The sequence below is a fragment of the Hemiscyllium ocellatum genome, chromosome 2 (genome assembly GCF_020745735.1).
Source record: "Hemiscyllium ocellatum isolate sHemOce1 chromosome 2, sHemOce1.pat.X.cur, whole genome shotgun sequence".
Classification (NCBI taxonomy): domain Eukaryota; kingdom Metazoa; phylum Chordata; class Chondrichthyes; order Orectolobiformes; family Hemiscylliidae; genus Hemiscyllium; species Hemiscyllium ocellatum.
Genome location: NC_083402.1, coordinates 94,534,841 through 94,562,179, shown reverse-complemented (window position 1 = coordinate 94,562,179; position 27,339 = coordinate 94,534,841). Strand labels below are relative to the sequence as shown.

Sequence of the window (27,339 nt, the reverse complement as noted above, 5' to 3'; positions counted from 1 at the left end):
TTCAAACAGAATATTCTATATCAGTTTGGTGAGGAACGGTGATGGTATTAGCTGATCAAAGTTCCACACTGTTCAGGTCATGCACTAGTGGTCTTGGAAAGAGAGTAGGACAGACTGATAAGAATTCATCTTTCTTCTTAACTCCATAGTTGTACAAGGAGGTTCTGGAATTAATTCCCATGTGGGCGGCACGGTGGCCCAGTGGTTAGCACTACTGCCTCACAGCACCAGGGACCCAGGTTTGATTTCAGCCTCAGACAACTGTCTGTGTGGAGATTGCACGTTCTCCTCGTGTCTGTATGGGTTTCTGTCGGGTGCTCCGATTTCCTCCCACAAATCAAAGATGTGCAGGTTAGGTGAATTGGCCATACTAATTTGCCCATAGTGTTTGTGGATGTGTAGGTTAGGTGAATTAGTCAGGGTAAATAATAGGGTTGGGGAATGGGTTTGGGCAGGTTACTCCTTGGAGGGTCGATGCGGATTTGTTGGGCCGAACTGCCTGTTTCCACACTGTAGAGATTCTATTTGTGTCGTTTGTGCAAATACTGCTGTTTGGATTGCCAAGTGCAGAAATTAGCAAATCTCCATTAACCAAATGAATTGTTGCGTTAAGAAGTATTCAGTGCTGACTACCAGCCTTAGATATCCACCTTTAAAATCTTTAAGTGCAATATTAATATTTGATTAATCATTGCTCGTGTATATTTGGGGCTTCGAAATTATATTGACAGAAACAAAAAAATGGCTAAACATAGAGCAAGTGAAGATTAGGATGAGTTTGAGCTTCAGATGTCCTGAAAAGCCAAAACTCTGTCCATGTTACATAAACAAAGTAGACCACCTCAAAAAGGCAGATGCATAACATACATCCTTAAACAAAAAAAACAGAAAATAAAACATGTGGGATATGTTCAGAACAAAAAGAACACTGCTACTTTGTGGTTGTATATCAATAATACGGAAACAAGTAAAAATTACAAATGGCCTGGATTCTGCATCACTACCATCATCCCACTAAAACTGATAGAATGTTTCTGAGTCTGTACATACCAGTGATTACATTCTTTCCAGAATGCAATCTCTAAGGAAACAGTGAGTTGATGAAAACCTCCACTCTTAACACTATTGGTCCCTCTAATAAACCTTGGGAAAGTCACAACCTTTGGCATGAGTTGCATCTTGGATTATTAGGTCACCACCTTCACTGGCTATCAAAAGTTAATTCTATGTTTTCAACCTGAAAATGCTCCATTATATACAAACAAAAATCATATTCGAAAATGCAAGCTTTTGTTAAATATGGCTTTACACTGTAGTCATCAGTGTAATGAACAAATATGCTCGGTGTGCAATTGAGATAGTTATCAGAACTGTTCTGATCATTTGAGATAAAAATTAAAGAGCATTCTTACTCAGGATCACATAATTAATATAATAAAACTGAACCAACAGCACATCATCAATAGAGTTGATTATGAAATGAAGTGGGACAATGTGAAATCAAGCTCTTCTAAAACAATAAGTACATTGTGCATAAGTTGAAATCTAAAATAGCAGCACAGGAAGAGGAAACTATCTCATTCTTGAAAGATGTAGATGCTCTGCTACAACTACTGACTTGTGAAGTGTCATCAACTCAGATCACTTAACCTTTGAACTCAGAACTTGAGAAAAAGATACATCAACACATCAAAGAGAACCATTTTTGGAATAATACTACAATCGTCAGAGATGTGGTCAGAGAAATTGGTGTGCTCAAACAAATTAGAAGCTCTAGCTAGCTGTGGGGAAAATTAGACCTCTGGTCAAACCATCAAATGATAGTAAACTGCACAGAAATAAATTACATAAAGCAAAATAAATAGCAACATAGCTAAAAATGTAATAGTGATATGCTCGTTTTGCATAGACAGAAAAATGTTTTGTGTAGGAGAAAGAGCAACAAATCACCATCACATGGAATCAAAAGTGCTGTTTTAGACAAAGAAATGCTGAAGACCTATTAAAAGTCAGAGATTGGGAGACAAGGTTAGAAGAGAGAGTGAGGTCTGCAGATGCTGGGGATCAGAGCTGAAAATGTGTTGCTGGAAAAGCGTAGCAGGTCAGGCAGCATCCAAGGAACAGGAGATTCGACGTTTCGGGCATAAGCCCTTCTTCAGGACTGAGGAAAGTGTGTCTAGCAGGCCACGATAAAAGGTAGGGAGGAGGGATTTGGGGGAGGGGCGATGGAGATGCGATAAGTGGAAGGAGGTCAAGATGAGGGTGACAGGTTTGAGTGGCGTGGAGGCGGAGAGGTCAGGAAGAAGATTGCAGGTTAGTAAGGCGGTGCTGAGTTCGAGGGATTTGACTGAGACAAGGTGGGGGGAGGAGAAATGAGGAAACTGGAGAAATCTGAGTTCATCCCTTGTGGTTGGAGGGTTCCTAGGCGGAAGATGAGGCGCTCTTCCTCCAACCGTCGTGTTGCTATGGTCTGGCGATGGAGGAGTCCAAGGACCTGCATGTCCTTGGTGGAGTGGGAGGGGGAGTTAATGTGTTGAGCCACGGGGTGGTTGGGTTGGTTGGTCCGGGTGTCTCAGAGGTGTTCTCTGAAACGTTCCGCGAGTAGGTGGCCTGTCTCCCTGATATAGAGGAGGCCACATCGGGTGCAGCGGATGCAATAGATGATGTGTGTGGAGATGCAGGTGAATTTGTGGCGGATATGGAAGAATCCCTTGGGGCCTTGGAGAGAAGTAAGGGAGGAGGTGTGGGCGCAAGTTTTGCATTTCTTGCGGTTGCAGGGGAAGGTGCCGGGAGTGGAGGTTGGGTTGGTGGGGGTGTGGACCTGACGAGGGAGTCACAAAGGGAGTGGTCTTTTCGGAACGCTGATAGGGGAGGGAAGGTATACAGAAATGAGTTCGGTGGGGCAGGAGCAGGCTGAGACAATGGGTCGGCCGGGGCAGTCAGGTTTGTGGATTTTGGGCAGGAGGTAGAAACGGGTGGTGCGGAGTTATGGTACTATGAGGTTGGAGGCAGTGGATGGGAGATCCCATTCACCGCCTCCAACCTCATAGTCCCACAACCCCGCACCGCCCTTTTCTACCTCCTGCCCAAAATCCACAAACCTGACTGCCCCGGCCGACCCATTGTCTCAGCCTGCTCCTGCCCCACTGAACTCATCTCTGCATACCTCAACACGGTCCTGTCCCCCTTAGTCCAAGAACTCCCCACCTACGTTCGGGACACCACCCATGCCCTCCACCTCCTCCATGATTTTCGCCTTCCCAGTGCACCATGGACATCCAGTCCCTGTACACCTCCATCCCCCATCACGAAGGACTCAAAGCCCTCCGCTTCTTCCTTTCCCGCCGTACCAACCAGTACCCTTCCACTGACACTCTCCTTCGACTGACTGAACTGGTCCTCACCCTGAACAACTTCTCTTTTCAATCCTCCCACTTCCTCCAAATCAAAGGAGTTGCCATGGGCACCCGCATGGGCCCCAGCTATGCCTGTCTCTTCGTAGGCTATGTGGAACAGTTCCTATTCCGCAACTACACTGGCACCACCTCCCACCTTTTCCTCCACTACATCAATGACTGTATCGGCGCTGCCTCGTGCTCCCACGAGGAGGTTGAACAGTTCATCCACTTTACCAACACCTTCCACCCCGACCTCAAATTCACCTGGACTGTCTCAGTCTCCTCCCTCCCCTTCCTAGACCTTTCCATTTCTATCTCGGGCGACTGAATCAACACGGACATTTACTATAAACCGACTGACTCCCACAGCTACCTACACTACACCTCCTCCCACGCTGCCCCCTGTAAAAACGCCAAGCCATATTCCCAATTCCTTTGTCTCTGCCGCATCTGCTCCCAGGAGGACCAGTTCCAATACCGTACAGCCCAGATGGCCTCCTTCTTCAAGGACAGCAGTTTCCCCCCAGACGTGATCGACGATGCCCTCCACCGCATCTCATCCATTTCCCGCTCCTCCGCCCTTGAGCCCCGCCCCTCCAACCGCCATCAGGACAGAACCCCACTGGTTCTCACCTACTACCCCACTAACCTCCATATACAGCGTATCATCCGCCGTCATTTCTGCCACAACCAAACGGATCTCACCACCAGGGATATATTCCGCCCCCCCCCACCCACCCCACACACACATCAGCGTTCCTAAAAGACCACTCCCTCCATGGCTCCCTCGTCAGGTCCACACCCCCCACCAACCCAACCTCCACTCCCGGCACCTTCCCCCGCAACCGAAAGAAATTCAAAACTTGTGTCCACACCTCCTCCCTTACTTCTCTCCAAGGCCCCAAGGGATCCTTCCATATCCGCCACAAATTCACCTGCACCTCCACACACATCATCTACTGCATCCGCTGCACCCGATGTGGCCTCCTCTATATTGGGGAGACAGGCCACCTACTCGCGGAATGTTTCAGAGAACACCTCTGGGACACCCGGACCAACCAACCCAACCGCCCCGTGGCTCAACATGTTAACTCCCCCTCCCACTCCACCAAGGACATGCAGGTCCTTGGACTCCTCCATCGCCAGACCATAACAACATGACGGTTGGAGGAAGAGCGCCTCATCTTCCGCCTAGGAACCCTCCAAAAACAAGAGATGAACTCAGATTTCTCCAGTTTCCTCATTTCCTCTCCCCCCACCTTGTCTCAGTCAAATCCCTCGAACTCAGCTCCGCCTTACTAACCTGCAATCTTCTTCCTGACCTCTCCGCCCCCACCCCACTCCGGCCTATCACCCTCACCTTGACCCCCTTCCACCTATCGCATCTCCATCGCCCCTCCCTCAAGTCCCACCTCCCTACCTTTTACCTTAGCCTGCTGAACACACTTTCCTCATTCCTGAAGAAGGGCTTATGCCCGAAACGTCGAATCTCCTGTTCCTTGGATGCTGCCTGACCTGCTGTGCTTTTCCAGCAACACATTTTCAGACAAGGTTAGAAGCAAGACTTGATAATGCCTGAAATACAATATATGGAAGGTGAGAATAGTAAACAGGCTTGCACTTTGTTGGGCACTGGGTCCGTGGTTTACATTGGCAAAAGAACTACTAATGTGCTGTCTGAGTGATTAAATGGAGAAGTGATAAGGCATTTATACTGGATGGGTGGGGATAAGAGCTTGGAAAAATGAGTTTAACCAGCATCAGCTAACAGTAAATGAACAAATTGATGAGAGAAAAAGAATCAAACCAGAAGAATATGGAGCAGAACAGAATCAAATGAATCAGTTGTAATTGAAAGATGTGTGGAAATAAATCAAGAGGAACTAGAAGTCATAATTTTATAGGAAGTTCTCAACATGAATCAAAACGGAGCTTCAAAGTAGACAAGAATGGAAATTATTTTACGTTATTCCCTGGTTAACAGACAGTTTCACAATATTAGACAAAATGGAAATACATGCTGTGTTGATTATGCAGACAAGAAAGGGGTAAAGACAGCATCAGTATGGTTGAAGCTTAAGGATTAAAAAAAAGATTTGTCAATCATAGTTCAGTAGTGAGACCCTTGCCTGAGTTACAAGTTTCTGGTGGGGAATTCCAGCCCACAATCCTTCCATACCATGGGGGACTCATCTCTGAACTGCCTTCAGTGAAATATCTTTCCACAAATAAGGTAACCCAAAACTCAGCACAATACTTAGATTTGCACCCCTCATTCTGAGGGAGTGTACATTGACAGAAGTCTCATTTTTTTAGGTAAAATATTAAAATTATAGTCTCTAAACTGTTTCTTAATAAAAATATACAAACACACTTTTCCTCTCCATACATCAGTCTTTATTTAGAAGAGTAAACTTGTGTTTCTCATGCATACAATTGTTCACAACCATGTTAATGACCGTAATCAAGCATTCTGATGACACAGCATCATAGTCCCTCCCAATTTCTGAACATTTCTTAGCTGATCAGGGATAACCACTGATCCTTCCTTTCTCTTTCATTTTCCTCCTTTTTCCCCATTTAAATTTCCCCTTTAGGCATCTTCTCCCAATCAAACGTTTTTCTTCTTCTCCTTCACTCCACCTTTCCCAGTTTTCAGATTACTTTTCCGTTCCATCTTAAAAGGCCCCCTTTATCCTCCAAGTCAAGAACTGCACTTGCATTGTTGACTAGTGAACAAAAATAAAAGAGCACATGGAATGTTTGAAGGGGTTAGAGTAGGCATATCTTACTGCAATGGTATACGGTGCTGCTGAGACCACATCTGGAGAACTGAGAGTAGTTTTGGTTACCTTATTTGAGGAAATATACCATTTCACTGGAGGCAGGTCAGAGATAATTCCTCCTGCTATAAAGAGATTGCCTTCTGAGAAAAGGCTAAACAGGTTAGGATTCTGCTCACTGGAGTATAGAAGAATAACAGGCGATCTCATTGAATGATAAGATTCTTATGGGGCTCAGTGGAGTAAGGATTGAGGGGATGTTCCCCTGATGGGGTCACCTACGACCACAGGGCATAGTCTAAGAATAAATGGGCACCTTAAGGCTGAGATGGCAAGAATTTCTTCTCTCAGAGGGCTAAGCGTCATTGAAATACCTTGGCATGGAGATCTGTGAGGACAGTGTTCTGCCCTCCCAATTTTTAGTTTAGATTAGATTACTAACAGTGTGGAAACAGGCCCTTCGGCCCAACAAGTCCACACCGACCTGCCGAAGTGCAACCCACCCATACCCCTACATTTCCCCCTTACCCAACACTACGGGAAATTCAGCATGGCCAATTCACCTGAATTGTGAATTCATCTTTGGACTGTGGGAGGAAACCGGAGCACCCGGAGGAAATCCACGCAGAAACGGGGAGAACGTGCAAACTCCACACAGTCAGTCGCCTGAGGCGGGAATTGAATCTGGGTCTCTGGCGCTGTGAGGCAGCAATGCGAACCACTGTGCCACCGTGTCGCCCACAAATTTTAATATTTAAGACTGAGATCAATAAATTCTTGATTAGTTGGGGATACAGAGGTTACGGGAAAAGGGCAAGAAAGTGGTTGCAAGAAATGTCAGATCAGCTATGATCCTATTGATTGGTGGAGCAGACTCCACGGGCCAAATGGCTACTCCTGTTTCTATTTCCTTTTGTCTTACTGCTCACTGATCACAGCGGAAGTGCTGAAAATGTTTGAGGTAGTGCCCACAGTATACCAGTCTAACACATTTTAACACCTTTAAATAGACATGAGCTAGAATGGAAGTAGAATCTCCTGGTAGAATAGAAATCCTAAAATGAAGGAGACAGGCCATTCAGCCCAACAAGTCCACACCAACCCTCCAAAGAGCATCCCACACTGACCTTATCCCTGTAACCCTGCATTTCCTTTGGCTAATGCACGTAACCTACACATCCCAAAACACTATGGGTAATTTAGCATGGCCAATCCATCTAATTTGTCCACCTTTGAACTGTGGGAGGAAACAGAGTACTGGAGGAAACCCACACAGACACGGGCAGTCGCCAGAGAGCGGAATCAAATCCAGGTCCCTGGCGCTGTGAGGCAGCAGTGCTAACCACTCAGTCACCATTCCAACTTATCGCTGAACCAAGTATTTCAATCAGATTTCTAATTTCAGAATAATACCTGTTGACATATTTTAAAATACCTGGTATAATATTCATTCTTGCTTTTGGGAAGAGAACACAAACTAAAGATGGTCATAAAATGACTTGCCATTTAATTCAGCTGCTTTGTTTTGTGTGTCCAGGTTCTCATTCTGATCCGAAATAACTGCTTGATCCTCTTGAGCAAATACATTGCAATCTGATGGGATCAATCCCTTTTCCTCTAGCAAGCGTCGTTGTTTCCTTTCTTCTCTTTCCTTCAATATAATCTAATAGATACAGAACACTTTCAATGTTACATGTGAACAAGTCACAGCAAACGTACGAGATGGAAATTCTGAACCAGAAGTTACGTACAGAAAGGAAATTGGGATAGAGAGAGATAGAGAGAGAGAGATAGAGAGAGAGAGAGATAGAGAGAGAGAGAGAGAGAGATAGATAGAGAGAGATAGAGAGAGAGATAGAGAGAGAGAGAGATACAGAGAGAGAGAGAGAGAGAGAGATAGAGATAGAGAGAGATAGAGATAGAGAGAGAGATAGATAGATAGAGAGATAGATAGAGAGCGAGAGAGAGCGAGACAGAAAGAAAGAAAGAGAAAGAGAGAGAAAGAAGAGAGAGAGAAAGAGAGTGAGTGCAAGAGAATAAATTAATGTAAAAAATCTCGTGATTAAAGTCTGATGGAATGGGACTATACATATATACAATTTAATTTACAGTAGCAGAAAAGCAGACTGCGTCATAAATATTATGCTACATCCTATGAAAGAATAAAAAGTCTTGAGACACTATTAAAAGTTTATTTACTGATGACTGGCCAAGTCCAAATTATTCTGACCTGTTTAAAAGAAATAAGGCCTTGAATTTATATAGTGCCTACATGATATCTAAACATTCCACAGCACATTAAAATCAAGGAACTTCATTATTGTAATATAGGAAGCAAGGGAATTAATTTTATCGCCTCAACGGCAATATGATAAGGATCAGATAACCTGTTACTGGGATGATGTCAATTACGAAGGATGTAATATAGCATTTAGAAAAACATATGAACAAGCAGAGTCAGCAAGGGGAAATCATGACTGACAGCTTGTTAAGCTGTTTATTTCTGTGAGCAAACATCCTTATTTGCATCTTGCAAATGTTAATGCACAAAAGCAGAAAACAACATATGTACCATGAGAACTATGTGACGCTATTTCCCAACTTATTCACTACTAAGACAGTCTAATTCACTATTAGAGTACAGTACGTTCAAACATCCTTTTTTTTAAAAAAAAGAATCACATGTTGCTGATGCCAAACATCAGACAAACACAGGGAAGTAAAATATTCTTTAAATTACTGTTTTAAAATGGCAATCGTCACTGTGATCGTATATGAAGAAAGTAATTTGCCTTTCAATTTAAACAAAATTGTCAGTTAAATAGTAGATATCTATTTTATTCATTAAAGTAGGATGATAAGTGATTAAGTAATAAAATCAATAACTCCAAACATAGATGTAATATGTTTTCAAACCAAAGCTGCTTGTTAGGCCTCTACATTAGAGTTATTTTCAACTGTTTCTTCAAGCACAATGGCAAAGAAATTAATCTTCAATTTCACAATCCATGAAAATATTGTTCACTTAAATCTAGATAAGCTCCAAATATCTCAGACATATTTCCTTCAACCTATTCTCTCACGTTTTTGCCAACTTTTTTGATGGATGCCTTCCTTCTGTCCATAAGTGTGACTCTGACATACAGTCTCTGTCCCCATACCAACTCTCTTTGTGGCCTGACAGTGCTTAAACAAACTCCAGGAACTGAGTCTCATTTTTATGCTGGGCACTTGCCAACTTTCGTCTGAACAACATGGTGTCAGACCTTAATAATATCCACCTGACTTTTTTTCCAGCTCAAACTGTTAAGGTAGTGTACATCTGAAAGTGGAGAGATGAGTTTACATTTCTCAATATGGACCTTCATCAGAGCACAGCTTTGATGTGAGATGAAGTCTTCTTTAGTTCCATCTAAATTTTCTCCTCACTTTTCATCTTCTTATTCAATTAATCACCATTGCATTATTTAACAGGTTCCTGATTCTCTATAAAGCAGTTTGCAAGTCAATTAACCCAAAACATTTGGTTTTCTGTTTCGCTCTTCACATATCCTGACAGACTGGATGAGTTTTTCCAGCATTCTCAGTGTTTCAAACACATTTTGGAGGTCTTTCTTTCCTCTAAATTAAATACTAATTTAACAAATTGACTTGACATGATTTCAGATTTCAGTTCTTGTGGTGGATCAATGCCCAAAATGTTGATAGACCAGCTATGAAATTCCAGTTCTTTAATGTAACAAGAATATTTTGTCATTAGTATCTTTAAGAAGCTTTTCTAAAAAGTTACGAGATTTACTAATGTACAGTGACACCTGCTGGCCAATTTATAATTTCACAATGTATCAATCTAAAATTTGATAACTGACCGTCATCCAAAGGGGCCAAAGCCTCCTGGGCATTTTAGCACGGTGTCAGGTTCCTTCAACTCAGCATCTAATACAGGTGACATGTAATGCATGGCAACTCTCCTCTTGCACCATGAGTGCCTCGGTAGAATTTCACTCTCTTCTACTGGCAGCTGCATCAGTCATGTCCATCTCGGATTCTGAGGACTCATCAACTCTTGGCAGAGAGAGTGAATACACGAGTTCTAGCAGTCTTTCCGATGTTTTGCTCCTGCACCATTTGCAAATTAGCAGCTTTCATATGCTCCACATGCTTGTTCAGGACCATCACACCCATCCGAACTTCCTATGTCACCAGTCCTGACCTTGCACAGACTATGTCCCTTACCTAGGTGGGGCCATTTCTGTGATTCTTCCACCAAACTCTCCCCCCCCGTATCAAACAGTCTTATTTGGCGAAGTCTTATATCCAGCATTGGTGTTCCTGATGCCATTTCAGATTCTCCACAGGTCCAGGACGATCATTCTTAATCTGATGCGGAGTCTTCTACTCATTAACAACACTGTCAGTGCAAAACCTATAGTTGCATGTGGGATGATCCCAAAATCAAGGAGGAACTATGACAGCTTGGTATCTTGCAAGGCTGGAGGATATTTCTTCAAGCTGGACCTCAAAGTTTAGACAGCTCTTTCTGCCAGACCATTGAATAATGGGTGGTATAGAACGGTCCTTGTATGACGAATATCATTCAACTTTGGGAAATACCCAAATTCCCTGCTGGTAAATGACAACCTGTTATCTGCGACCAAAACTTCCGTGAATCTGTGTACTAAAAAAGATGCCGTGCAGTTTTTCTATCATCGTCCCAGCGTTATACAAATGGACGCTATGTACGTCCAACCACTTTCAGCAGCCGTCAACAAACCGTGTCCATCCAAAGTCTGATAGTCAGCTGTAACTGGGAGCGTACAATTTAATACCATTACATTTCCATTGGGGGTATCATTGATGGTGTATCTGCTAATGGAAGATGGCTCAATGCATTCGCATTTCCTACTCTGCCTCACTGACATCTTCTAACTTGTAATTACAAGCACTTAGCTTCTGGCCACATTCAGCAATGGGCTGTAATACTAAGAGTGGCACTGCCTTGCCCTCTGTCAGCAGATCAAGTAGGGGTGTGGGGTCTACCATTATCATAAATTTTCATCCATGAAGGTATTGGTGGAACTTCCTGACTCCAATTAGGACTGCCAATCCTTTGGGCCACCTACTAGCTAATACCACCTCAATACCATATGGGGAAGCATCGCATGTCAATACCAGATCTTTCTTGGGACCTTTGTATGTCAAAACCTTACAGGATAATAGCTGTTTTTTTATTTCACTGATAGCTAGGGCTTGACTATGCAACCATTTCTAAGGCTGACCTTTTTTTTAGGAATTGATGCAAAGGTGCCAGGGTGGAGGCCAGGTTAGGTATGAACTTTTATAATGATTTACTAGACCAAGAAATAACCTAAATTCATGGACAGATGTCAGACCAGGCACCTTTGATCATCCTCACTTTACTTCTAATAGGTGCAGAGGTGGAAAAGCACAGCAGGTCGGGCAGCGTGTGAGATGCAGGAGAGTCAACGTTTCGTCAAGAATGTTTATCAGGAAGGTTTATGCCCAAAACTTCGACTCTGCTGCTCCTGAGATGCTACCTGACTTGTTATGCTTTTCCAAATGTGAGAAGTAGTTTACCATTTGTTTTAAATGCCCAAAAAGGTAAACTGACTCATTGGACTTCACAATCAGTACGATCTATGGTGCTCATTCCATGAAGTGGAATGATGTTTCCTTTGACAAAAGTGAGGACTGCAGATGCTGGAAAAGCACAGGTCAGGCAGCATCCGAAGAGCAGGAAAAATAAAATTGCGTTACGGGCAAAAGCCCTTCATCAGGACCGAAGGCAGGGAGCCTCCAGGGTAGAGAGATAAATGGGAGGGATGTGTGGGTGGGGAGAAGGTAGCACAGAGTACAACAGGTGGATGGGGGTGGGGATGAAGGTGATAGGTCAAAGAGGGTGGTGGAGTAGAGAGATGGGAAGGAAGATTGGCAAGTAGGACACGTCATGAGGATGGTGCTAAACTGGAAGGTTGGAACTGGGGTAAGGTGGGGGGGGGTCGGAGAAAGAGGGGAAATAAGGAAACTGGGGTTGAAGTGTTCCGAGGCGGAAGAGGAGGCATCCTTCCTCCAGGCATCTTTTGGTGAGGGAGCGGCGGTGGAGGAGGCCCAGGATCTGCATGTCCTCGGCAGAGTGGGAGGGGGAGTTGAAATGTTGGGCCGCGGGGCAGTGGGGTTGATAGGTGCGGGTGTCCTGGAGATGTTCCCTGAAGCGCTCTGTGAGGAGGTGTCCAGTTTCCCCAATGTAAAGGAGACCGCCTCGGAAGCAACGGACACAATAAATGACATTGATGGATGTGCAGGTGAAACTTTGATGGATGTGGAAGGCTCCTTTGGGGCCTTGGATGGAGGTGAGGGGGGAGGTATGGGCGCAGGTTTTGCGATTCTGGTGGTGGCAGGGGAATGTGATAGGAGGGAAGGGTGGGTTGTTGGGGGGGGCATGGACCTGACCAGGTAGTCACGGGGGAACGGTCTTTGTGGAAAGTGGAAAGGGGTGGGGAGGGAAATATATCCCTGGTGATGGGGTCCACTTGGAGATGGCAGAAATGTCGACGGCTGATGCGGTTAATGCGAAGGTTGGTAGGGTGGAAGGTGAGGACCAGGGGGATTCTGTCCATGTTACGGTTGGAGGGGTGGGATTTGAGGGCGGAGGTTCAGGATGTGGATGAGATGCGTTGGAGGGCATCTTCAACCATGTGGGAAGGGAAATTGCGGTCTTTAAAGAAGGTGTGTTCTGTGGTGGAACTAGTCCTCCTGGGAGCAGATACAGCGGAGGTGGAGAAATTGGGAATACGGGATAGCATTTTTGCAGGAGGTAGAATGGGAAGAAGTGTAATCCAGGTAGCTGTGGGAGTTGGTAGGTTGGTTTCCCCAACCTTTTAATTTCTATGTCTACTTTTGCCCATAAGGCAAATAGAGTTCGCAGAATTATGGAATTGCTTCCTGGTCAACATACAATGTGGCCTTGGCTCTTCTGACCAAAGAACCTTCCTGGAAGACTTCTAGGTGTTTAAGTAGGACTTCATTCAGGCAACATTTTCCAATGATAAAGCCAGTTGTAATGCCTGTTTAGAATTCAGCGGGTCTTTAGCTAGTAGGGGTTTTTGCATTGTTACATCATTGATCCCACATAATAAAATATTTGGAGACCATTTTGGTAAGGGTAAAACCAAAAAGTCACATGCTTCTGCCAGTCTTCTTAACCTAGTCAGAAATCCTGATAAGGATTCTCTGGTTCTCAAATTGCTGAGTAAAAATGATAGTGTCTCAGAATTAGAGAAGGCTTTGGATGATAATATTCCTTAACTAGGTGTGTCAACTCTTGAAAGGTTTTAATACCAGGTGTCACAGGGAAATTTAGGCTCCTAAAAATAGAAAAAGCTGTGGCTCCACAAACTGTCAGTAGAATTATTCATGGCTTTTTGTCTGCCACAATGTTGTTTGCCCAGAAAAAGTAACCCATTCTTTCTGCATTCTGGGCCCAGTCCTCCATGACAGGATCAAACGAGTCAAGCTTCCCAAAAAATGTAAGAAATGGTTCCAACATTTACAGCGTGCTTCTTTGGGATAGCGCTATACTCTCGTCACTTACTGAAATAACTCCACAGGTTCCAGTATCCTATTACCAAGTCAGCCTTTATTTACACATGAACAGTCCTTGACTTTAGTACAGCTTCATAATCAGCTCTCAGATGATCACTATCTCTGAGACTCCCCTTTTTGTCTGTCAGCCAAGGCTCCCTTTTTGGATCAGATTAACAGCTCCAAATCAGGGAGCTCTTATTCCAAGGTCAGATAGCTGACCTTGTTAGAATCACTACAAGAGCTTCTTTAATGATATAAAAAGGAAGAGAAAGGTCAAAGTGAACACAGGTCCCTTAGAAAATAAATCTGGAAAGATGATTAACGGGAAAAGGAAATGACAGAGGCATTAAACAGATATTTTGCATCACTCTTTACAGTGGAAGATACTTCCACACCGCATTAACACTAAAGAATATTGGGGGTGTGGATTAACATCATCACCACCAGAGTAGTAAACTAACGGGGCTAAAAGGCAGATAAAAATCACAGGACACCGATAGCTTGCATCCTAAAATCCTGGGAGAAAATGAGGACTGCAGTGCTGGAGATCAGAGCTGAAAAATGTGTTGCTGGGAAAGCGCAGCAGGTCAGGCAGCATCTAAGGAGTAGGAGAATTGACGTTTCGGGCATAAGCCCTTCTTCAGGAATGAAGAAACAGTGAGATAAGATCCTCCACCGAGACAAGGACCAGACGAACCCCACCAAAAACATCCTAAAATCCTGAAAGAGAAGTAACTACAGAGATAGTGGAAGCATTGGTTGTAATTTTCACAAAAATCCTTGGATTCTGGAGAAATACCAGAGGATTGGAAAACTGCCAATGTGACATCCCTATTCTAGAATGAAGGAAGCTAAAAGTGTGCATTTCAAGGGGTTAGTATATAAGAGAAGGGAAGTCTTACTGCAACTGTAAAAGGTAAGACTTTTAACTATAACTGTAAGACCACATATTGAGTACTGTGAGCAGTTTTAGTTCCCTTGTTTAAGCAATTATTTCAATGGAGGTAGTTCAGAGAAGATTCATTTGAATAATCCCTGGTATGGATGACACCTTAAGAGTAAAAAAGATTAAACAGCTTGGGACTCTACTCACTGGAGTTTAGCGAAATGAGACGTATTGAGACAAAGAATTCTTAAAGGGGCTTGACAAGGTAAATGCTGAGGGGATGTTTCCCCTCATAGGAGATTCTAGGACCAGCCAACATTGTCACAGAATAAAGGGGTGTCATTTTAAGACTGAGATGACAAAGGATTTCTTCTGTCAGAGGGTTCAGTATTCGCTGTAAATTATCGTTGCAGAGAGCTGTAGGGGCCAGGGGCTGTGAGCAGAGTGCTTGTGTATATTAACAGCTAAGATTAGATAGATTCTTGATCAGGAGAGGAATCAAGGGGAAAGGGTAGAAATGTGAACATGAGGAGATTCGCCATGACTTTATTAAATGACGGAGCAGCTTCAAGATGCTGAATGGCCTACTCCAGCTCCTTCTGGTCTTATAAATTGTACTATAACCTTATGCCTGATACTTTCTGATTTCTAAGTTTTTAAAAAATGAAACTTAAACTTTTAAAAGTGGACAGTTTATTTTCTTCCATATGAAAAAGGATGAGCATTCCAATGATATGCATCCTCTGGTTCAGGTTGGAAGTTTGCTCGCTGAGCTGGCAGGTTTATTTCCAGACATTTCGTCACCATGCTAGGTAATATCAACAGTGAGCCTCCAGTGAAGTGTGGTGTTGTGTCCCGCTTTCTATTTATGTCTTGGTCTCTTAAGATGGGTGATATCATTTCCAGTTCTTTTTCGCAGAGGTTGGTAAATGGAGTCCAAATCGATGTGTTTACTGATGCAGTTCTGGTTTGAATGCCAGGCCTCTAGGATTTCCTGGATGTGTCTCTGTTTAGCCTGTCCCAGGATGGATGTGTTGTCCCACATGAAGTGGTGTCCTTCTTCATCTGTACGTAAGGATACTATGATAGTGGGTCATGTCTTTTGGTGGCTAGTTGGTGTTCGTGTATCCTGGTAGCTCGTTTTCATACAGTCCTTGCATGACATTTTGTAAATAATATTTGTTTTGTTAGTTGTTGGTATAGAGTCCTTTAGGTTCATCAGTAGCTATTTCAGTGTGTCGGTAGGTTTATGGGCTACCATGATGCCAAGACGTCAGAGTGGCCTGGTAGTCATCTCAGATGTCTTGGACGTATGATAGTATATGGATGTTTAAAGAACATAACACTGTCTGATTAAAAATAAATTCATTCATTCATCCCTCCCTACAGCATATAAGCATTTGAATTCTCATTATTACAAGCATTAAAGAGTTATTATCAGGAGCAACTACAATAACACTTCTAAATCTTTAAAAATTGGAAAACAACAAAACAAGGTGCATGATTGATCCTGTAATGTGCTAATACGTAGGAATTCAGGTTATTGATTCTGCAAGAAAGTGTGCTGTTTGCTGGCATACAAAAATGGCCGTTTTTCCAGATTTTGGAAAGTAGCATATTGCTCCTGCTGCTTTGCTCAGCACTATTCCACAATATCTGGGTGTTTGGAAAATAACACAGTAAAGAAGCACGATTTATTTTTAAGCTTGCAACAGGAAATAATCTAAATCATCTGTGTATTTCTCTACCTACAAAAGTAGGTATCTAACTGGAAGCTCGATATATCTAACTAACCTTTTTAAGTGATGTTGGTTTTTTGGCCTTTGGAACTTCCCTCTGTTTTCCTCGCTTTACCAAAGGTGCGCTCGAGTCCAAGGGATTATGTGGAACCTTTTCCTGACTTGAGCCTTGGGGCTGTCTTTTCGATGTTGTGGGTTCTTTGGGAACTAATGGAAATGCCCCTCCAACTACAACACAAGACAAACAGCAAAACAAAAATAAAAGTTATATCAAAGAGGAATAAGTATATAATACATAAACCACAAAATATAGAAAAATCAGCTGATTAAAGATATACCATAAGACTAGAAGAGGACACATGGAAAAGACTAATTTCAATATTTACCTGCAAATACGATTGGCTTAGGGGTGTGTTTGGACTTCTTCTCCTGCTGCTTTTGTTCTAGGACAGCCAGCATGTTACCAAAATCTAGCTGCATGGGTACCTTACTCTTTTTACCACCTTTCTTTGGAGCTTCCTAATAAAACAAGTTTTTGTTATTTTCAAGATCCGTTAGGCAATTAAAGTTGCTTTAATCAGAGCATTTGCAGTACTACTATTACTATTAATAATACATTTATTAAAAGTTAAAAGATCTATCAGGCTATAGCATATTTGTTGCAACATTTGTGACTTTTTTGTAGGAATATTTCCAGCTTTCAGTTTCTTTCAATGTCTGGGCCAAACCATCTTGAATCAAGAAAATTTGACAAGCAGGTAATCATTCTTCAGTACTTTGGAGCTCTAGGATGTCTATGAAAAGTGAAAGTGAATTTGAATTAAGTCATATCTCCCCCCTGGTTATCAGTGCGCTTAAGCTACACACTAACAAGAAATATTCACAAAGTCCCAAGAATGAGTCACATAACCAAAGATACAAGAAATTTGGATCCAAATAATCCATGGCATGTAAAATGGAATAAATGGACTCATATGTGCCATAAGGCTCAGTTAAATAAAGTGAGAATTTATTTTAGTTTCCAAATGTTGCTTCTCAATATAAGAGGTCTAATTTAATGACTAAGGAACAGTAGGCACCAACCAAAGTTATGATGGTTTTACAGGTATAGGGGTCCCTAATTTACCAAGTCCAATTTACAACTGTGATCCCATACAGGGATGCAATTTTAAAGATCCTAAAGATGAATGTTTACTGTATTCATGAATAGCTACTTTATATTGTCCTGCATCATAATATAACTTGCAAACAGACTCCAGAATAGAACCCGCTCTGAGCCTGGGGACTGCCTGGACTTCAACTTGTAGCACCAGTTCAAGAATTAACTAGTCTTCTAAAAAACCCAAGTACAGATTTTTAAAAAAAACTTTGTGGCAAATTCACTCAGGTGCAAAATAGGCTCAAGAATAGGTATAAATTTATAGGAACGTTACATAGATAGGTCCTTGATTGTCTAAGGGATCAAGGGTTACAGGGAGAAAGCGGGAGAACGGAAGTTGAGAAACTTATCAGCCATGATTGAATGGCAGAGCAGATTCAATGGCCTGAATGGCCTAATTTCTGCTCCTATATCTTGTGCCTTATTCAATCACAAGATCCCGATTTGACGTTGATTAAATTGCATTCCCCAAACTGACAAAAATCTATGAGTTATCTTCCAATTGATTTCCAAAGCTTTCAATAAACTCATTTAACTTAGTACTTATTCTGTCTGGTGAAGGATAGGCCAGTTTTTACTCAAAACACTGTATCCCCAATGAGAAGCAGGGGATCAAACAAGACTAAAACACATAAAAAGAACATGATACTAACATGCTGTGCACCCATCTCCCAATTTTAAAGCAGTTGACATCAGGATGGATAAGTATCCTTGTGAGATGAAACAGAGCTTAATTAACGTACTTTATTTGGACTTCCATGTTGCCTGTGCAAATCATAGCTTAAAACTGATTTATAATATGACACAGCACTAAAAGTAAGGTAACAGCTGTGCAGTCCATAAAATTAAATTCCTTTTTCAGCATTCCATCTGGGCTTAAAACAGTAGTGATGCTACATTCTAGTTTCTCAAAAGGAGCCTTCAGTCACTACACTACTGTTATCTTCTTGGTTACTAAGCCTCGCTTATCTCGGATTTCAGAGGTCTCCCCCAGTGGTTGTCAACTGTATTCTCTTTCTACTGATACTTGGTTCAGCCCAGACATGAAATAGGCATAAAAAGCATCAATGGTACCCTACTGTCAAGTTTGGCAAGACTGATGTGACCCTGGCCTTTCCAAGTGTCTGTTTTGCTCATCCCACTAAATATTGTTCTTCACAATTCTAGGTAACTGTAGTCTTTAAAATATCACTGGAGCTCATAAAAACATGCCCTAGTTTTCATATTATTAAATAACAGCATAAAATCCCCAAACTGAGCTGAAAGACACTTCAAATGCAGATTGATATCAAATAAATATGCTTGTGCCTTAAAGATTGAGTTCTTTCCTGATCCAAACTAAGTTAAACACTCATGGCTATCTTTACTGTCTTCCTCCGCAGTACACAGAAATGTTATTCAAATGAAATAAATCAGAGTTTTGAACAAACCACAGCTTTCTTCTGTGGACTACTGGATGCAGATTCATGACTTGATTCTTTTCTTAGCAGTTGGACTGGTTTCTGGTTTTGGTCCAAAGAGATCAGTTTGCCACCAATAGCGTGGGAGTTGGTCATATTTATAACCAATTCTCCATTCGTTGATGACTGAAAGGTAAAGAAGAATGCTCAATATTTTATGAATTTAGGCTGCCATAAAAACATTTTATGACTACAGTAGGTTAAATTGAGCACAAAATGTCCGTGCAGCCTTGTCATCTTGCATAATTTTTTTTTTAGATTACTTACAGTGTGGAAACAGGCCCTTCGGCCCAACAAGTCCACACAGACCCGCCGAAGCGCAACCCACCCAGACCCATTCCCCTGCATTTACCCCTTCACCTAACACTATGGGCAATTTAACATGGCCAATTCACCTAACCTGCACATCTTTGGACTGTAGGAGGAAACCGGAGCACCCGGAGGAAACCCACGCAGACACGGGGAGAATGTGCAAACTCCACACAGTCACCTGAGGTGGGTAGCTGAATAAAACAAAAAAAAATGCCACGTATGATGTGCTTGCACAATTCCCTCTTAATTGACATGAATGCAGAACAGTGGAAAAAACTATTGCTGGTTGATGTCACTTAAAGGGTCTCAAAAGCAGCAAAGCAGGAAGTCTATCAACAGTTTTCCCATGTTCGTAAATCAGATGGCGGCTGGAAGACACAGAGTACCCGCCTGTCAGCTTCCCGCCTAACATCCTCACCAGCAAACTGCCCATGGACTAGGGGTGCATTCTAATTCAACTCTGAATTACATTAGTGTTTTAAACTTCAGCTGAGAGACTAAATTATAAGCATTCCATCCTGTTAGCACTCCTTACTCAAAACCAAAAAGAGTAAAAACTGAACTCAAATATACAGCAGAACGTCAGTCATACTGCATTGCCTCATTCTGACAAATGCCTTGTGTGAAATTTTTCTGTTCCCTTGCAGTGTGACCAATGTTGAGAAAGTTAGGAAAATATGATGGAAAAAAAATTTCCTATTTTCCCTCAAGTTCTAAAAAGAAAGTCAGAAAATTATAAACTGTGACAACCTTATTTCCATGTATTTGCATCTCATTATCAGTTCAACTCTCTTTTTCATACATTTCAAAATTCTCTCCTTTCAAAAAAAAAAGCAACTGCCAACTCCCAATATAAAAGTCAGAGTCGTTACGTGGCAGCAGTAATTCATCACTTGCTTTTCCAGACCAAATTGAACTCTGTCTTTAGCACAAAGTCTCTACTTGCTCAATGTTCTCTTTCACCCTTCACTTATGCAAGTTGACACGACCAAATCAATAGATTTACATTATCATGGCTGCGTTGGAACCAATCACTACAGCCTTTCAGGACTTCACTCTGGTGCTCCAGGACACATGACTTTGCATGCTTGGGTCAGGTCACTTTATACTTCGGGACATAAATTCATCTCATCTATCCACACGGGGTAACTACACAGGAAGCTGCGACATTTTTAAAAATCCACTGATGGGATGTTGGTGTTGCTGACTGTCCCTAGTTGCCCCTAAGATGGTGGTGAGCTGCGTTCTTGAATCATTGCAGTCCACCTAGGTGGGTTGACCTACAATGCCATTTAGAGTGGGAAACCCAGGTTTTTAAATCCAGTGACATTGAAGGGACAGCAATATATTTTCAAGTCAGCACGGTGAGAGGCATGGAAGGGAACTTGAAGGTGGTGGTGTTCCCATCTATCTGTTGCCTTTGTCCTTCTAGATGGAAATGGTCATGGATTTCAAAGGTGCTGTCTGAGGGTCTTTGGAGAATTTCTGCAGTGTATCTTGTAGATAGTACCATGTCCTAGAGTTCAAATTGCAGGCAGATTGTACCTAACAGTTGCTCTACCATCAACATGGATATCATGGCTGTCCTACATTTTGCTGCTGCCAGGTGCTGCTGAATTACCGCATGATATATATTATAACAATGTGTCAGTCAGCAACCCAGATAATCATAAAAAGAAGTGTCAGAAGTCCTATTTGCAATGGATAGCGCATTACCTTCTGTGTAGAAACTGACAATATCTCACTGACTGCTGCACTTTTCCTGGACAAGAGGATTCTCAAGATGTTAGAGAGTTCAAAGTTTGAGAGAAGATTTGTAGCTCGGGTGCTCGTTGTTGTGGTTCTTTTCACCGAGCTGGGAATTTGTGTTGCAGATGTTTCTTCCTCTGTCTAGGTGACATCCTCAGTGCTTGGGAGCCTCCTGTGAAGCGCTTCTGTGATCTTTCCTCCAGCATTTGTAGTGGTTTGTCTCTGCCGCTTCCGGTTGTCAGTTCCAGCTGTCCGCTGCAGTGGCCGGTATATTGGGTCCAGGTCGATGTGTTTGTTGATGGCATGGCACTCATCTACAGATACTGTTGATGGAATCTGTAGATGAGTGCCATGCCATCAACAAACACATTGACCTGGACCCAATATACCGGCCACTGTAGCGGACAGCTGGAACTGACAACCGGAAGCGGCAGAGACAAACCACTACAAATGCTGGAGGAAAGATCACAGAAGCGCTTCACAGGAGGCTCCCAAGCACTGAGGATGTCACCTAGACAGCGGACGAAACGTCTGCAACACAAATTCCCAGCTCAGTGAACAGAACCACAACAACATGTTAGAGAGTGACATTGTACCCATGTCCAGAATAGACGGTTAGTCTGAAAAGCAAGTAACCTGTTGCCCTGAAGGAAGACTGCCCTGAAGTGCAAGACAAGTCAAACCTCTTCATGTCCATTTCATGCAACTGCAAATCCAATTTGCCAGCCAAAGGTGTTGTGCTGCTCCACGACTGAGCACAAATTCCCTTTTCTTGACACCCTTCATTCGTTTCTTTCTATCCCCCTTTCCTGGACTAAACTTTGTAAATATTACTTTGAAGATTCAAAATAGATTGCATTAGCCACTGCGGTTACTTAAGAAGCCTGTCACTTTAAATTTATGCTGTTAACATATATCCAGGACAAAGTGGTGTTGGCAGCTACTTTTCCCGAGACAAATTCTTCATTCTGTCTTGATATTGGTGTAGTGGACAATGAAGAAGGTTACCTCAGAGTACAATGCGAACTTGATCAGATGGGAGTTTAATTTAGGCAAATGTGAGGTGCTACATTTTGGAAAGGCAAATCAGGACAAGACGTATACACTTCATGGTAAGATCCTGGGGAGTGTTGCTGAACAAAGAAACCATGGAGTCAGGTTCATAGTTCCTTTAAAGTGGTGTCACAGGTTGATAGGATAGTGAAGGCAACTTTTGGTATGCTTGCCTTTATCGGTCAGTGCCTTGAGTACGATAGTTATGGGGTCATATTACAGCTGTACAGGACATTGGTTGGGCCACTTTTGGAATACTGCACATTCAATTCTGGTCGCCCTGTTACAGGAAGGATATTGTGAAACTTGACATGGTTCAGAAAAAATTTACAAGGATGTTACCAAGGTTGGAGGGTTGAGCTACAGGTAGAGGCTGAATAGGCTGACGCTATTTTCCTTGGAGCATTGGAGACTGAAAGGTGACCTTATAGAGGTTTATAAAATCACAGGGAGCATGAATAGGGTGAATAGCCAAGGTCTTTGCCCAGGATGGGAGGGTCCAAAACTACAGGGCATAGATTTAAGCTGAGAACAGAAAAATTTATAGGGATTTAAGCAAATGGTGCTAGTTTAGAATGAGCTGCTAAAGGATGTGGTGGAGGCCGGTACAATTACAAAATTTCAAAAGGCATCTGGGTGGCTATAGGAATGGTTGAAAGAGATAAATGGGCCAAATTCTGGCAAATGAGACTAAATTATTTTCTGATATCTGGTTGGCATGGACGAGTTGGACTGAAAAGGTCTATTTCCATACTGTACAAGTCTATTACTCTATTTCTGTATCTGGTCTGTTTCTAATACATTTATTTTCTCCATCATTGTTCTGTTTATTTCTTGGTCTTCAAAATCTCATTGTTTAACAAAGCAAATAATTAATCCCATTATTCGTCTTGATGCAAAGGCATAATAAGTTCACATTGAAGATTAGAATTAGAATCCCTCCAGGAAACAAGCCCTTCAGCTCATCAAGTCCATAACAAACCTCCAAAGAGTAACCCACCCAGACCTATTCCCCTGTATTTATCCTTGACTGGGGGGGGTGCACGGTGGCTCAATGGTTAGCACTGTTGCCTCACAGCACCAGGGACCCAGGTTCGATTCCAGCCTTGGGTGACTGTCTGTGTGGTGTTTGCACATTCTCCCAGTGTCTGCGTGGGTTTCCTCCGGGTGCACCGGTTTCCTCCCACAATCACAAAGATGTGCAGGTCAGGTGAATTGGCCATGCTAAATTGCCCATAGTGTTAGGTGCATTAGGGTCGGTGTGGACTTGTTGGGCTGAAGGGCCTGTTTCCACACTATAGGAATCTATTAGAAATCTAATGCTCAAAACCTACACATCTTTGGACTGTGGGAGGAAACTGAAGCATCCAGAGTAAACAGATACTGGGAGAATGTGCAAACTCCACACAGACAGTCGCCCAAGGCTGGAATTGAACCCGGGTCTCTGGTGCTGTGAGGCAGCAGCGCTAACCACTGAGCCACCGTGCTGCCATCTGAGACAGTCAAGTTGATGGGTAAGGGTAGAAGTCTTACTAATGTGGTAAGCCCCTAAATGTACAGCCACAGCAATGGCTATTTAATGTAGAGAGCTTTGCTACAAATAGTATAACCTGTCAGCTGACACTGCTTTGAAAATCACTTCAGCTCTGTAATGTTCAATGTCACTCAGAAAAATAGGCATTTATACCAAATAATGCATGCAGTTTTAACTGATATTAATTTGAAGTCATTAAATTAAATGTAATCACACGAGGAGAAATTTCTGCAGTTGCCAGCTCACAAGTACATTACTTTCAAATCAAGTGGAAGAACGCTGAACTGAATTTTGCATCCCAAAATCTTAGAGCAAGAGGAGCCATTTGGCCCCTCATGTCAATCCGCACCAGTTCCCTTTGAAACAGCTTCTCACTTGACCTCCCCTGTCCCTAACAATTCTCTAAATTTGACTGTTTCCAACAACGTTAATTATGAACACAGTCTCTACTATTCAATGACTATGCATGTTTAACCTGTGATGTTATTTACTACAATCATGGCTGATTATCCTACTTAGTACTCTAGCTGTCACCTCATACCCTTCGATACATTTAGCCCTTAGAACTACATATAACTCCTTCTTGAAAACATTCAAATGTTTTGTCAGAAAACTTCTCAGACTCACCACTCCCTGGGTGAAGAAATTTCTCTTCCTGTCCCAAATGCTTATCCCATATTCTTAGACTATGATCCCCGGTTTTGGAGACTCAGTCATCAGGAACATCCTTTCTGCATTTGCCCTGTTTAATCCTGTCAGAATTTTACAGGTTTCTACGAGATCCTCATTCTTCTAAACTCCACCGAATACAGTCCTAACTGATTTAGTCTCTCCTCATAATTCAGTACTGCCAATCCAGAAGTCAGCCTAATAAACCTGCACAAAATCAAGTTGTTTTCCGAAGTCCATCAATAAACTGAAATGTATCTTAATAGGATCTGAGTCCATAAATATTACTTCAGTTCTTAAAGACTTTGTTTCCAGTTGATTTCTACTAACCGGTTTGTAGGAAAATGACGTCACTTCTCCAGCATTGTTGGCTTTGTCAGAACTGCTTACTGCAGATGTCAAATCTGGAAATTCTTTGTCATCCTACAAAGTCAAGAGGAATTAATTAGATTTACTTAAAGTTTCATGTAAATATTCTGTGAAAAATTACACAACTATTCAACTAAAATTTGCAAAACACAAGTCAATTAATTTCATAGTTGTGTAACAAATGAAAATTGATTCCAAAAACTGGGCCTTAAGCATTAGCAGAACAATGGTAAAGCACACGCTTATCAACATGGTTGTCTTTCTTTGTGCTACATTAAAATTTAAAATGTGAGTGCACTGTAAATTCTTGAAGAACTGAAAAATTACTGATACCACAGCATACTCTTCCCTAGTTAGGCCATAATCATGAATGCAAAGGAATTATCACCCATTTTTAAAAATTGCAGAAAATATTGTTGTTTCCATATCCTGTAAAAATGCAGAACAATGCCTCCTGTTAGTGCCTTGCAAACTTAAATCCATCAGGAAAGGTTATTGTTGACATGCTGAGGAGAATCACTTTAGGTCGATAGAAACTGCACTAAATACTTGTTTTTGTGCTTTTTGACATGTGGGAACAGCATTTTCATGGATGATGCCCCACTGATACAAAGAAATTAATAGTAATACTTTTATTGCTGTTTATGCTGTCTTCCAAGTAGCAACTACTGCTCTTCATTACGACAGTGAGCTACTTAAAATACCATTTTTAAATATATTAAAAAAATTAAGGAAAAATAGTGCAATTTTTAAAAAAACTTCATGAGAGCTGAACATTCGTTGTGCAAGGAAGGCAGAAAGAAAGCAAAATGAAATCTAAGGAGAATGACAACATTCTCCTTTAAAAAAACATTAATTTATTTATTGGAGTAATTTATAAATTAAAACACTGGCTACTCAGTGTTACAAAATGCCTAAAACTAAAGGCCTAGATTTTGCAATGAGTGCTGAAGAGACAATACTTCGCTTCTACCTTTGAAGAAACTTGTCTATGAAGGTTTAGTGACCTCAGTGGTGTGGATTTTCCCTTCCATGATATCAGTTTGAAATTGATGTCAAGACAATGATATTACACTGTAGGGTCATCATTTGCTGTCCCTTGATTGAAGGATATTGTCTACTTAGCATCATAAGTTTTTGTCAAGACTCTCCACGTGTCTGAGCAGGCCAATAATCAATCGGCAGATTTTTAGGTACCTGGACTAGATGTCCTGCAAAAGTAGTGGGAACTGACTTGCTTCCTTTTCTTTTGTACCATCACCACTCTGCCTCATCAATAAGTCATAGAGTCTCAAACTGTAATACAACTTGAAGGACCACTGATTGATATTCTGAATGTTTGGCAGCAAGCTCCTTTCTTCCATTAGTGTCAATGCTTCAAAGAGAGCTACAGAGTATCTTTGATGCATTTTTCTTGTCCTTCCCTAAAACATCAGTCGTTTGAGAACTGAGAATACAAGATGGCTGGTGTAAGCTTTCTTCCTACCATCCAGACAGCAACTAGTTCATCAAATCCACAGAGACTGCTGATAACAAAACAATCCCAATATCATGTTGTCGAGCAGCAATAAGCAATAAAACAGATTTTAAAATATTAAAGCCTATGCCCCTATGAAATTCCAGCTGATGCCTTTAAAGTTGAAGGACATTTGCCAAGAGGTTAAGCAGATAATCACTTGAAGAATCCTCAGGAAATAAACCAGAAAGTGAAATACGTGGCTGTCTTCCCTCCTCCATCCCAATTTAAGTCTATGGCTGGTACCTCTCTTAAGTTGCTGTTAACCAAACAGGGGACACAACAAGTAAATCCATACAAGGTTACTTACAGGCACCCAGAAAGGGACTTTAAATACAAACTCCCCTCTAAATCTACTATAAAGGAAGGCACAAGGTCCTGCATGTGGAGTGAGATCACAAACTTCAAAACAAAGTTACACCATGGATTTTTTAAAAATATCATAACAGAGGAGTTTAACGTTTCAATACAAAATCAATTTTCCAAGACAAGGATAGTCTTCAGCAATATTTCTGACTTGAATTGCCATTTAAAGTCCACAAGGAGTATTTTTTCCAAGAGGTTTTTCAATCTGATATCACGGCATAAAAGGGAATGTTGTCATTTCAGAGATTAGCAAAGATGGCTATCTGCAAATCTTCAAATGCAAATTTAATTGAAGAGCAAGAAATCACTAGCTGAAACCTCTACATTCCCACATTTAGCCTTGCACAAGTAGAAGCTGTCAGTTTCACAAAAATGTAAGCAAATGCCAGTTTCAACATTATTACAACTGCAAAATTTGGTACATTCAAGCAAATCACGTGGAACAGTTTGTGACTGGGACTTAATTGTACTTTTGATTTTGTACTAAGCTGAGGTATCAGAATCAAGGGACCTCTGCTGTTATGACAATACTGACAAGCCAAATCCAAACTGTGTTGATGATAATAAATTTTAACTTTTTTGCAATTTGTCACCATTGTAGTTAGTGACTAAAACATCTTCACATAAGGCTGCAAATGTTCTTGAATAAAAGAACATTAAAAAGGTAAAGTTGCAATAGTCTTACTAGAACATAATACTGGTCTATCAATAGAGAGAAACAACTGGTGTGATTTAACCTGA

General features: G+C 41.8%; 1 protein-coding gene across 4 annotated transcripts in view; it reads right to left on the bottom strand.

Annotated features, from left to right (window-relative positions):
• The window catches only part of LOC132824249 (selenocysteine insertion sequence-binding protein 2-like), a 118,267-nt gene that overhangs the window by 41,712 nt on the left and 49,216 nt on the right, over positions 1-27,339 (bottom strand). For all 4 annotated transcript variants that reach the window (XM_060838582.1, XM_060838575.1, XM_060838602.1 and 1 more), the window contains 5 exons: positions 24,678-24,770; positions 19,001-19,156; positions 16,798-16,930; positions 16,467-16,639; positions 7,685-7,844 (listed from right to left, as the gene is read on the bottom strand). In XM_060838582.1, the coding sequence (XP_060694565.1) occupies positions 7,685-7,844; positions 16,467-16,639; positions 16,798-16,930; positions 19,001-19,156; positions 24,678-24,770 (715 nt within the window). The remainder of the gene's footprint in view (positions 1-7,684; positions 7,845-16,466; positions 16,640-16,797; positions 16,931-19,000; positions 19,157-24,677; positions 24,771-27,339) is intronic.